We start from the raw sequence: 12425 nt of genomic DNA on the forward strand, positions 1-12425 counted from the left end.
TTTTCGAAATTAATAAAAACCAAGACAAAAATTAAAAATTACATGTTGCCTCTGACGGTATTCGAACCCGAACATGCTGGGAGCTAAGAACTAACAGCGAGCATCTCTACACGTTCAGCTACAGCCAGACATGCAAATGTGCTTTCAAATGCTCAACTTCAATCACGTTTCGTTAAAACACGAGCAGTGATCGGATAACAAACAATAAGCTGGCGCAGAGACACGAGTTGGTCCACTACAGCATGACAGAGGAACACTTTTGTAAGTACTCCAATTTACCACAAATAGACTACATGGTCCAACGATTTTTGCAGGGAATTCCGCCATATTGACTGCCTTAGGCGAAACAGTGCCACTTCTTTAACCATTCTTTGCCTAATAATATAGTTGATTTTTTTTTATTTTTTCTCAGTATGCATATTTTGTTTTCTCAAAAAGGTATTATATCTTATTTTATTTAATTTCATTGCGAATATACTACAAAAAAGCAAATTCTGTTTAGAAGAAAATATGAAATTTTATATTTTTCCCCCAAATGGGGATTAATTTCTTCCCGTTTTTCTTCTTATTCTACTGAGCTAAGGCAGTGTCAAATCGAGCTGTTACAACTGATACCACCTTGTATTATTGCATCATGGTCAATATGGCGGAATTAGAGCGAGAAGCTGCCAACCGATAACACCTTGTATTATTGCATCATGTCATTTCAATATTCATTTGAAATTGGCCCCAACTCTGCTTTAGTTAAAGAAAAAGGTGAAATAGTGGTGATGTAAACAAATGCTCGTCTGACGAACCCACTTTAACAAACTTTTTTTCCCAAAATCAGTTACAAAAACAACGTCACGGTTTTGCGTGATCTTGTATTTTTGGTTCATGACGGGTATATCGATTGTGACCCAGTTTTAGTACCAAGTTTTGAATTTTTGCATAAACGGTTACAAATTGTTATTGCGTCACTATATTTAACAACAAATAAATATTCGAAAAGCACAAAAGGGAATACCAAGAAATGTCGAAATACAAGAAAGAAATTAAATAGCTCGCAGCGACGCAACGTCAACTTGCTGCTGCTGTCGTTGCTGCCTTTTGCTCCATCAGTCTTCAAGCGATGCAATTGCAAGGTATCTAGTGGAGAAGTCGGTTGGATTTGTGGTTCGGAACGTTTTAATTCTCATTATTTTCGTCTTGGCTTTGGGTTTTTTAAGTTTTTTCGCGCTTCTCATACATATTTTGTTGCCAAACAGATTATGCGGGCGATGTGAAACGGGGATATTGTGCTATAGCAGTGAAATTGTGGTAATTGCAAAACAATGGAATGTACTACGTAAACCCAAGAAAGCAGTTGCGGAGGTGGTGGCGGCAATGAACCTATAGAAATATATAGAAATAGCAAATACGATTCGAAGTGAAAATGAAAGAAAAGTGAATTGAAAATGCGTACGTATGCTAAAACCATATATTTAATACTTACATATATTCATGGCTAAAACCAAACAATGAAGTTGGAGATTAACATTTTAAATCAGTATTTATATAACCTTGTGGAATCGAAATAAAATATATTCAAGTCGAATTGAACGAGTTCTCTTCAGTACAAAATGCATGGAATGCGGGTAGCAGAAGTCAGTCGAACTTTGTTATTTATTCTAATTGTAAGTGCATCGTTGCATTGTAGAATACAGGCCACTGCTGTAAACAATGAAGAGAAAGTTGGAGGGGATGGAGCTTCTTCCACGGACATGTTAGAAGCCAGTGCATCACCAGTTGCTACAGATATGACTACAAATATGCCAACGGTATTATCACGAATACCACCGCCGCAAGTGATAGTGAACAAATGTTGTAGATACAATGAGCACATGAATTTTAATCAAACGTGTGTTATGGGAAATTCGGAGTTATGGGTACCAATGATATTTCTAATAAGTAGAAGACGGTATTTTACACCTCAAGGTGGTAAGCCCAAATTTATGATATTCCAAGAGAATGTCCTTCCAGTAGTAGATGATTACAGTATTGAATCAATGCAGGACATGGGTAAAGAACAAAACGGCAAATGTACGTCAGAAGAATTGGAGTTTTTCTCAGCAGGTGGAAACTATTTATTATTTTCAAATGGTTCCTTATTTTTGGGTGAACGCAAGCAATTTATCGAGCCACAACGCTATTGTGTTGACCGAAATGGCGTGCTCGTCTGCTTTCCACGAGAAAGAAATGGAACACAAAGAATAAAGGTAAAAAAGTGTTGTGGATGGAACGGAATTTATGACTCTGCAAAAAAGCAATGCACGTTTCCGGGCGGCAGTGGTAATCCTAATATAAACCCTCCTGCGGAATTGCCATTAAATTCAAGTTTATACGAGACAATATACGGCTTTCCTACATGTCACCAAAAAACTGTACCATACGCTATTGCCGGAGATTGGCATGAAAGTCAAATGGATGTGGAGAATGGAAATCTTAAGCTGACTCATAAACAAATATCTACTAGCGATTATTGCCTTGAGCATTTGCTCGAAAACGATGCAATTGCTGCAATTAAAATATTTACTTGTCTTCACCACTTCTCCACTGAAGCTCCTGCCAATGCTATTGCTGCGGTAGGTAGCACCACTAGTGATAGAGTACAAGTGGCCGCCCTCAATATAGGAATTGTCATATCAGTCGTCTTCCTTTCAGCCACATTGGTGGCTGGATACATGATGCCCTCCGTTCATCATATGTTACATTGGCGTTGTCAGATTTATTACGTCTTTTGTTTGGTTGTGGGAGATTTGATACTCGCCTACACACAACTGTCACGGACACTCCAACACGGCTCATTCACCTGTTTACTTTTAGCCAGTACAATGCACTTTTTCTTTCTTTCGGCTTTCTTTTGGCTTAACACAATGTGCTTCAATATCTGGTGGACATTTCGCGATTTCAGGCCGAGTTCACTCGAACGCAATCAAGAGTTGCTACGCTTGCGGCTTTATTCGGCGTATGCTTGGGGCATTCCGGTGTTGATAAGCGCTATTGCTTTCACTGTAGATCATTTGCCCGAAACACAATTACTGCGCCCCGGCTTCGGCGAACGTAGTTGTTGGTTTAGCGGAGAACATTTATCCATATTTGCCTATTTCTTTGGACCTATTGGACTTTTACTGTGTGCCAACATCATGCTTTTCATATCAACAACACATCAATTGACATGCGGTTTGTGGAAGCGTGACGATGTCAAATCGACCACTGAGAAGACTGCACTGGGGAAAGTATGTTTGAAGCTAGTCGTGGTAATGGGTGTCACCTGGATAGCTGATGTGATTTCTTGGCTAGTCGGTGGACCGCATTCGGCTTGGTTCTTCACCGATATGATAAACGCTTTGCAGGGTGTATTCATTTTCATTGTAGTGGGATGTCAACCACAAGTATGGGCCGCTTGCAAGCGTTTTTGCTGTCCACGCTCACGTCAAGAGATTACAAACACAACCAACGGTGTCCAGCATTCAAGTTCATCGCAAGGTCTTCCATCAGTCGGTGGATATGCTGGTGGTGAAGTCACGCAGAACACCACTGTTAATACTACGACAATTGGTGGAGGCCAGTTGCAGACTCAAACGAAGATACCAATGGAGACAGTATGTTAAGGTGAGTTTGACGTTGATTTAATACATTCGTGTGTCTATTTGAAAACACGATTGCAAATCAAAGAAAATATTAGTTGTGTTCGATAACAAAATTAGCCAACACTAGCCAACAATCAAAATCAAGAGCGTAAGCGAATATTCTCCCTCAAAGATAAGAAAAAGCAAAAATGTAATGTAACCAAGGCATATCAAACAGGTAGTACCGGGCATGATACAAAAAACAAGGTAGTTCCATTATCATTTTTTCGTCGCCATATTAACAACCTGACAATCATGATACAAAAAAGAAGATAGTTTCATTTAATGACATTCCTTGTTGGTGTTAACCTTTTGACTTTTGATAAAATTATGACATTTCATCAAATTCATGCTACCTGATCACTACAAGAAATATTTTTTTTTAGCAGAAACTAGAAAATTATGCCGGCTACTTGATTTCGAAAATGGGGTTGACGAATAGGTTTCAGAAAGCACGAAGAAAGTGCATACTTACACATCGTCGCTTAAAGTACAAAACCGCGTATCGTCGTTCTGCAAAACCGCGTAACTGACATTTTTTGCCAAAAATTGGATTTGCTCACACAAGCTCTTGGCTCAAGCCCAGTGTTGCCAGGCTTACGTTTTTAACGTCATTTGGACGTTTTTTTGTATCCTGTTGACGTTTGGACGTTTTTTGTGTAAAAAATTACGTTTTTTAACTTCCTAGTAATTTTTCTCTGTTACCAAATCCTGTAAGTTGAACTGATTTTGAATTATTTTCCTAATAAATCTTTACAAGCTTTGTTTTTTGCAGCAGCTGCTTCAAAAAATATTTATTCTTTGGACACAGATGACTTAACCCTTATTTAAGTGAATAAAGAAAATGACAATTAGTCGCATGGGGCTTCTTATTGAAAATGTAATGAACGTAAAAAGTCTGAAATATGGCTATGTTCCTTTTTAACAGAACGTAATTTAGCATTTTCGACATCCGACCACCTAACCAAATGTCTACAAAAAATTATATTAAAAATCAACGCGATTCTTTAGCACCTTAAAACTTGCACATTATTGCCCTGTAATTTAATGGGCAAACAACGTGCATACTCAAAAAAATTCTAAAAAATCTAAATAAAAAGTTGAAAATCTAGCTGAAATTTTGCAAATTTTTTATGATTTTTGCACAAAGTTTGAAATGTGGATTTATATTTTGTTTGTTATACAATGAGCTAGGCTTTTATGGAAAAATAACAAACATAAAATAAACAAAAAAGAAATAGCCAAAATCGATGATTTAATCAGCTGATCACAAGTGTATGTATAAAATGATTTTTATTTTAACGATCTCAAACCAGTTTAGAATGAATTTTAAATGCGACAGAGCAAATAATATTTTAATATGCCTTACGTACATATGTACCTTTGTTTACATTTGAAAAAGACATTTTGGGTAGGAAATGACATTTTTTCAGACCAAGAGGGACGTTTTCCGATGACCTGGCAACACTGCTCAAGCCTTATCCATTCGTCCTGAAATGCGAATTCTTTGTAAAAAAGAGAACCATTTTGAGATATGAGTGTTTTTCTTCTTCTTTATTGGCGCTGTAACCGCCTAAGCGATTTTGGCCGAGTCCAAAACAGCACGCCAGTCATTTCTCTTCTGTGCTAACTGACGCCAATTGGAAATGCCAAGTGAAGCCAAGTCCTTCTCCACCTGGTCTTTCCAACGCAGAGGAGGCCTTCCTCTTCCTCTGTTACCAGCATCGCGGCCCGCGTTGAATATTTTCAGAGCAGGAGCGTTTCTGTCCATACGAACGACATGGCCAAGCCAGCGGAGCCGCTGAATTTTAATTCGCTGCACTATGTCCATATCGTTGTAAAGCTCATACAGCTCATCGTTAAATCGTCTGCGATATTCGCCATCACCAACGCGTAAAGGTCCGTAAATCTTTCGGATAATCTTTCTCTCGAAAACTCTAAGAGCCGCCTCATCAGATGCTTTCATTGTCCATGCCTCCGCGCCATACACCAGCACAGGCATGATGAGTGACTTATAGAGTGTGATCTTTGTACGACGAGAGTGGACTTTACTTCTCAATTGCCTACTCAGCCCAAAGTAGCACTTGTTGGCAAGAGTGATTCTCCGTTGGATTTCAAGGCTGACATTATTATTAGTGTTAATGCTGGTTCCAAAATAAACGAAGTCGTCTACTTTTTCAAACTTGTAACTGTCAACAGTGACGTGGGTGCTAAGACGCGTATGCTCTGACTGTTTGTGTGATGACAGGAGATACTTCGTTTTGTCCTCGTTCACCACCAGACCCATTCGCTTTGCTTCTCCAGGGTGGGCAAAAACTCGGAGTTCGAGCGAGCGAGTGAGCAAACTCCTACTCAATGCCTCGCAGACAACGAGGCACTCGCAGCTCGTACTCGTAGCAGCAATGAGGCGAGGCACGAGAAGTTTGGCTCGCTCGCGCTCCTATAAAAATGTGGGAATGTATGTCAATAGATTATGTACGAAAGTATGTTAATAATTGCATGTACATATGCATATATATATGTGAAGTATTATATTAGGGCAGCATTTAAAACAACAAATAAAATTGATTACATACATAAGCATAGATTATGGAATGAATTATTTTTTAGAGTTATATTCATACATGTGTACACACATAACATGCGTATTTATATATGTTTGTATGTACGTATTTATGTATATATGCATTTATATATGTATGTACATATGCATGTATTTTGTCTTTACAGAGAAAAGTAAGTAACGAAGATATTATAATCGTTTGTGCCGCAGAAACAAAAAACAAGTAAGCACTTGCTAACACCCCCAAAATAGTTTTCTACTTGTAGCAGTTATGCTGTATACCTGAATGACATATAGTCCTTGGTGAAAAAATTTATTTGTGGCCTGTTGTTCAAGGACATGTGTACATATGTATGCATGTATATATGGATATGTAGACATGGGAAAATTTGCGTAAACAAAGAATAGAGACCGGTTCGCATACAACTTTGGCGTTGCGTTGGCGTCGAATCGCCAGCTGTTGCAAATAAATAAAATTAAATGAAATGTTTTTTCCTTTTAATCAAATGAAGGCAAGAAATATATTTTTCATGCTATTATTGATATGAAATATTAATTTATTTCTCGTTAATATGTTAATTTAGTGGCCAAAGTAGTCTCTGCCAAGCTTCATTGTAGAACGCATACTTTTAACGTGCGTTCTGTCAAACCAACGCCAACTACAAAGTCAACGCGAAAGATCTATGTGGACCAGCCTTAATTATCAAATAGTAGTTTGTATTATCCTACATACATATATATGTATGGGGCTAAACCAGGAATATTCATTTGAAAATGCTGATGTCCTACTTATTTATGAAATGAAAGACAAAATAATGATTTTTATAAATATTATGTTCTCATTTATACATATGTAACATAGTTACTTAGTCAAATTACTTAGTAATTACTTGTATGTAAGAATACAACAACAAATTATTTATCAGAAGCATTGCCCCTTGCATATTGAAAAAAAGTAATAAAAGCTCTCAAAAAAGCAAAATCGCTACAGCGAAAAGTGTTTGAAAACTCGCATAAATTCAAATCCGCATAAAAAAGAACCACATAAAAAGAGACCTAAGTGTTTAAGTTGAAATTTTATAAGCTATTGAAAATTAAAAAAACTATACCTACATATACTACGTTTATACGTAAGCTATTTGCGAATAAAAATAATTTGCAAATACCTAACTCACTGTTTATTCGATGGTGAAAAATTCTTTTTTAATATTGCCTGATTATAAAAAGGCAATAATATGACAATCGAAAAAGAAAATAAAGTTAAAAATGGCAACGTCTTGATTATAACAAGGCAATAAGATGACAATCGAAAAAGAAAATAAACCTAAGAATGGCGGCGTCTTGCGCTTATTTGCAAATAGTAGCACTAATCAATACATATTTGCGTGATTTAGTTATTTGCAAATAAAAAGTTAACTCAGCGTTTATACGGCAAATTTTACCATTTTGCAAATTGTTATTTGCGAATAATACGTGCGTATAAGTACATAGTAATATATATGTATGCACATATGAGCCTACCTAGTAGATAAAACTGGCAAAAATAGCACGCATCTATTCTTCTGTGCATGAAAATATATACATAAATAAATACATACATATGTGTATATATGTATGTATATACATATCTACATGTGTGCATACAATCGTTTGCTCTAAATTCTTAGTTGATGCAATTTTTATCCCATACATTTTTGCTGGCCAAACAACCCGTTTGCCTGTCTAATCTGCTTGCCTCATTTGCCTCGCTCATTTACTCGCCTCGCTCGTCTGCTGCTGCAAATGAGTGCCTCGCTCGCAACGCCCCTCTCGCGAGGGCAGACCTAATGAGGCCCTCGTTTGCTTGCCGCTCTACTCTTGCGCCGCCCTCGTTTGCTTACTCGCTCGCTGGCTACTCGTCGCGTGCGCTCGTACCTAACGAGTGCTCATTTGCAAACAGCCTCGCGTGTTCCTCGTGAGTTGCGCTAACTCAGAGCAAACTAACGAGCGAGCGAGTGGCCAAAATGAGGCAAATCCGAACCCTGTGCTTCTCTATACAATCCCGAGAAGGCAGAACAGGCGTAGCCCTTGTTTTTACCGATAAAATCGATGTCGTCGGCATACGCCAGCAATTGTACGCTCTTGTAAAGTATTGTGCCTGAGCGGTTCAGTTCTGCGGCTCTTTTTATCTTCTCCAACATCAGATTAAAGAAATCACACGAAAGGGAGTCCCCTTGTCTGAAACCTCGTTTGGTATCAAACGGCTGGGAGATGTCCTTCCCAGTTTTGACGGAGCTGGTGGTATTGCTCAACGTCATTTTACACAGCCGTATTAGTTTCGCGGGGATACCAAATTCAGACATCGCGGCATAAAGGCAAATTCTCTTCGTGCTGTCGAAAGCGGCTTTGAAATCGACAAATAGATGGTGTGTGTCGATCCTATTCTCGCGGGTCTTTTCCAAGATTTGGCGTATTGTGAATACCTGATCTATGGTAGATTTTCCAGGCCTAAAGCCACACTGATAAGGTCCAATCAGCTCGTTAACGGTGGGCTTAAGTCTTTCGCAAAATACACTTGATAAGACCTTATAACCTATGCTTAGAAAGCTGATTCCGCGGTAGTTGGCGCGTATGGCGTTGTCGCCTTTCTTGTGGATTGGGCAGAGCACACTTAAATTCCAGTCGTCGGGCATGCGTTCATCTGACCATATTCTGCTTACGAGCTGATGCATGCACCTCATCATCTCCTCGCCGCCGTACTTGAATAGCTCGGCTGGCAGGCCGTCAGCTCCAGCAGCTTTGTAGTTTTTCAGCCGCGTAATCGCTATTCGTACCTCGTCATAGTCAGGCGGTGGGGCAGCTACTCCATCATCATCCACTGGAGACTCGGGTTCTTCTTCTTCACTACTTTCAGCGCTGCTGCCATTCAGTAGGTTGTAAAAGTGTTCCCTCCACAATTTAAGTATATTCTGGACATCAGTTACTAGGTCGCCATTGTTCTTACAGGAGTTCGCCCCGGTCTTGAAACCTTCCGTAAGTCGCCTAACCCTCTGGTAGAATTTTCGGGCGTTCTTCCTGTCGGTCAGCATCTCAAGCTCTTCGCACTCACGTATTTCGGCCTCTCTTTTTATTGCGGCAAATACGTCTCGCTTCCTTCTTCAGTTCCCTATAACGGTCCCACATGGCTCGCGTTGCGCCCGATCGCAGCGTGGCCCTGTAGGCGGCATCTTTTTTTCTGCGGCTTCTTGACATTCCTCATCGTACCAGTTGTTCGCTCGGGCTCGCTGAAATCCAACTACTTCTTCGGCGGCGGTACTTAATGATCGGGAAATGTGGTTCCACAGCTCGCGTATATCGGATTGTTGAAGAGTGCTCTCAGAGAGCAGGTGTGTGAGTTGAGTGGCGAATAAATTGTTGTGATTGCAGCTTTTCGACGTTAAGCTTTCCTTGCATTGTTGGGCGCACATTTTTGCTGCACAGAGGCGGGTGCGTATCGTGGCTATAACAAGATAGTGGTCCGAGTCGATGTTTGGCCCTCGGAGTGTACGTACGTCCAAAACGCTTGAAGCATGCCTTCCGTCTACCACAAAATGATCGATCTGGAGACAGCCATGTAGCTTGGTGGATGTTCTTATGCTGGAACGTAGTACTACATATAACCATGTTTCGGGCCCCGGCGAAGTCGATCAGCCTCAGTCCGTTATCGGACGTTTCGTCGTGGAGGCTGAATTTTCCGACAGTGGCACCAAAGATCCCTTCCTTGCCCACCTTGGCATTAAAATCGCCAAGCACGATTTTGACATCGTGTCGGGGGCAGCGCTCATATGTACGTTCCAAGCGCTCCAAGAAGTGATCCTTGAACGCCTCATCCTTCTCTTCCGTCGGGGCGTGGGCGTATATGAGCGAGATGTTGAAGAATCTAGCTTTGAGGCGGATTGTGGCTAGACGTTCGTCCACCGGGGTGAACGTCAGTACTCGGCGAGGGAGTCTCTCCTACCACGAATCCAACACCGAATTTGCGCTCATTTACGTGGCAACTGTAGTAGACATTGCAAGGCTTCACGCTTACTTTTCCTTGCCCCGTCCATCGCATTTCTAGGATGGCGGTGATGTCAGCCTTTGTCTTCCCGAGGACATCAACCAGCCGGGTATAGTCCTTTATACGTTTGCCGTGGTCGTCATCAGAAAATGGGGGTCTCATCCTAGGTTGTTTTTTATTTTTCATTGGGCAGGGTTTTAACGTGGCGGGACCCAAACCCAGCGCACGCGATGTTTTACGCCTTCTCACTTTAGCTCGCTCCCAAACGGGTGTTTGGTTGCTACCCAGAGGATACGTGGATATAAATATCCGGACGTTGTGAGCTGCGATTTGAACCGTACGCACAAGAATCGCTTCTGGCCACTCCCAGGTGAATGGCAGTTTTCCACTTCTGCGCACGGAACCATCTCTCTACAAAATAATTTATGCAACCCCACATACGCAGTTGTGCATTTTGTTGATACACGGTTTTGTACTTTAATCGACGATCTGTTAGTTGTTTATCGGAGGGCGGTCTGTTCAAGCCGGCTTCAGGTGTTTTGCATAAATTAGAAATTTGTGAAATTTAATGATGATGCGCTAATAACAAAGCCTAATTTTTTGCAAAATCTTATGAGAAATTTAAAAGTAAATTTGAACGGAAATATAAAAAGGTTTTATTTGGGAAGAGCATTCCTTAGGATTCGATTTTTAAATCGCAAGATATCATTCCAAATAAGAAAACAAAAAAATAACAGAATAATGCGTGCGTGGTTTTTGTTACAAAATGAAAAGAACAATTACGGTGAAGTCTCCTTTAACAGCTGAGGAAAAAGCCCCTATTCCTGATAATATGAAAGTCTCCATATTTAAATTGGGGGCCACTTGTATCAACTCAAGTCGAGCGCATGTTTATTACATTCACGAAAATCGAATGAAAATGCTGCCAGAAAATTTCAAAACGCATCTTGTGGTTCAATGTTACTACAACTGTAGAGATTAAAGTTTGTGAGTTAAAAACTCGAAAGGAGAAATAGTCAAAGATTCAAAGTACACATTTTTCATACAGTAAAACTAGTTCATATTTTTTCTCTTTTTACTTGTAATATAAATATTTCTAAAATAAATGTATTGATTGTTGATTATTTTTTGGTTTTTGTCCTTTTTTAGTGCCTTCTTTTGCCTTTTTTGCGATTTCTAGTGCCTTTTCCTGCCTTTTACGCTATTTTACTTTGCCTTTTTTTTAGGTTTTTAGGTTCTAAAAATCCGTTCCGTGTATATCACTTTTAGATAGGCCTGATAGTTTTAGAGAAATTAATTAACAAACAAATAAAAAACCAGTCGTTTTTTTTTTTATTTTTCCCCTGTTAAAATTTTAAGTTTTTTAATTTTTTCATCAAAAAAACAAAAAAAAAAACTGGAGTTATTATGGAGTTATTGCTTAATTTCTCATAAACTGTCAGGCTTATCGACAAGTGATGTATGTACATATATGTATACGGTTTATGTAGAATATCATTGGCTTTCATTTACCGTATTTCGTACTACGGTTCTTTAATTGGTTCGTAAGATATATGTACATACGTGCGTGAGTGGAACCACTCTTTTTTTAAGCTGAATAATGGTTAATTGCAAATATCTCGAAAACGTATCCATTGAAAAAAAAACTCGATTTTCGAATTGGATAGTGGCGTCTGGAGAACAAAAAAAGAAACTATAATTTGTGATCCAGTGTAATTATTTATATATATATACGCATGTACATAGCTGTGTATCGCCACCGCCCGCTTCTTATAAATTAAAACACTTCAGATTTCTGCAGTACACCGTCTCGGTGATCCAGTGGCTGGGCCATGTGTGTAAAGGTTCGAAAGCAATATATGTATGTAGACAATTATTAAATGCTTTAATTAATTTCTGGAAAATAAAATAAATAAATAAAATGGTTTATTTGAACGTTTCGTTTTCCTAAAAGACTTTGCCAACAAATTGTTCTTTGCGTTTTTTTTTTCTGTTATTGTTCTTTTCAAATTACATGTTTCCTTATTGCGGAAAATTAGCAGCATTTCTGGAAAATCGCAATTTACAAAGTTGAACAGACAGTAAAGTTAACCACAAGAATGTATGAATGTACATACATACATATACATAAATATGTATGTACATACATATGTATGTATCTACATCAAATGCTTGACTTACCAGCACTTGGGTA

General features: G+C 39.1%; 1 protein-coding gene across 1 annotated transcript; it reads left to right on the top strand.

Moving 5' to 3' along the window:
- Positions 1-1416: 1416 nt before the first annotated feature.
- LOC118751281 (probable G-protein coupled receptor Mth-like 1) lies at positions 1417-3833 on the top strand. The gene has a single exon (XM_036486063.1). The coding sequence runs from the start codon at positions 1602-1604 to the stop codon at positions 3630-3632; it is 2031 nt and encodes a 676-aa protein (XP_036341956.1). The 5' UTR covers positions 1417-1601; the 3' UTR covers positions 3633-3833.
- Positions 3834-12425: the final 8592 nt, after the last annotated feature.

This window comes from Rhagoletis pomonella, unplaced genomic scaffold, assembly GCF_013731165.1.
Source record: "Rhagoletis pomonella isolate Grant_MI unplaced genomic scaffold, Rhpom_1.0 Rhpom_scaffold_00627, whole genome shotgun sequence".
NCBI classification, from domain to species: domain Eukaryota; kingdom Metazoa; phylum Arthropoda; class Insecta; order Diptera; family Tephritidae; genus Rhagoletis; species Rhagoletis pomonella.

Bases quoted from the DNA above. Each gene is read 5' to 3' on its own strand.
- LOC118751281 (XM_036486063.1), top strand. From the start codon at position 1,602: ATGCATGGAATGCGGGTAGCAGAAGTCAGTCGAACTTTGTTATTTATT.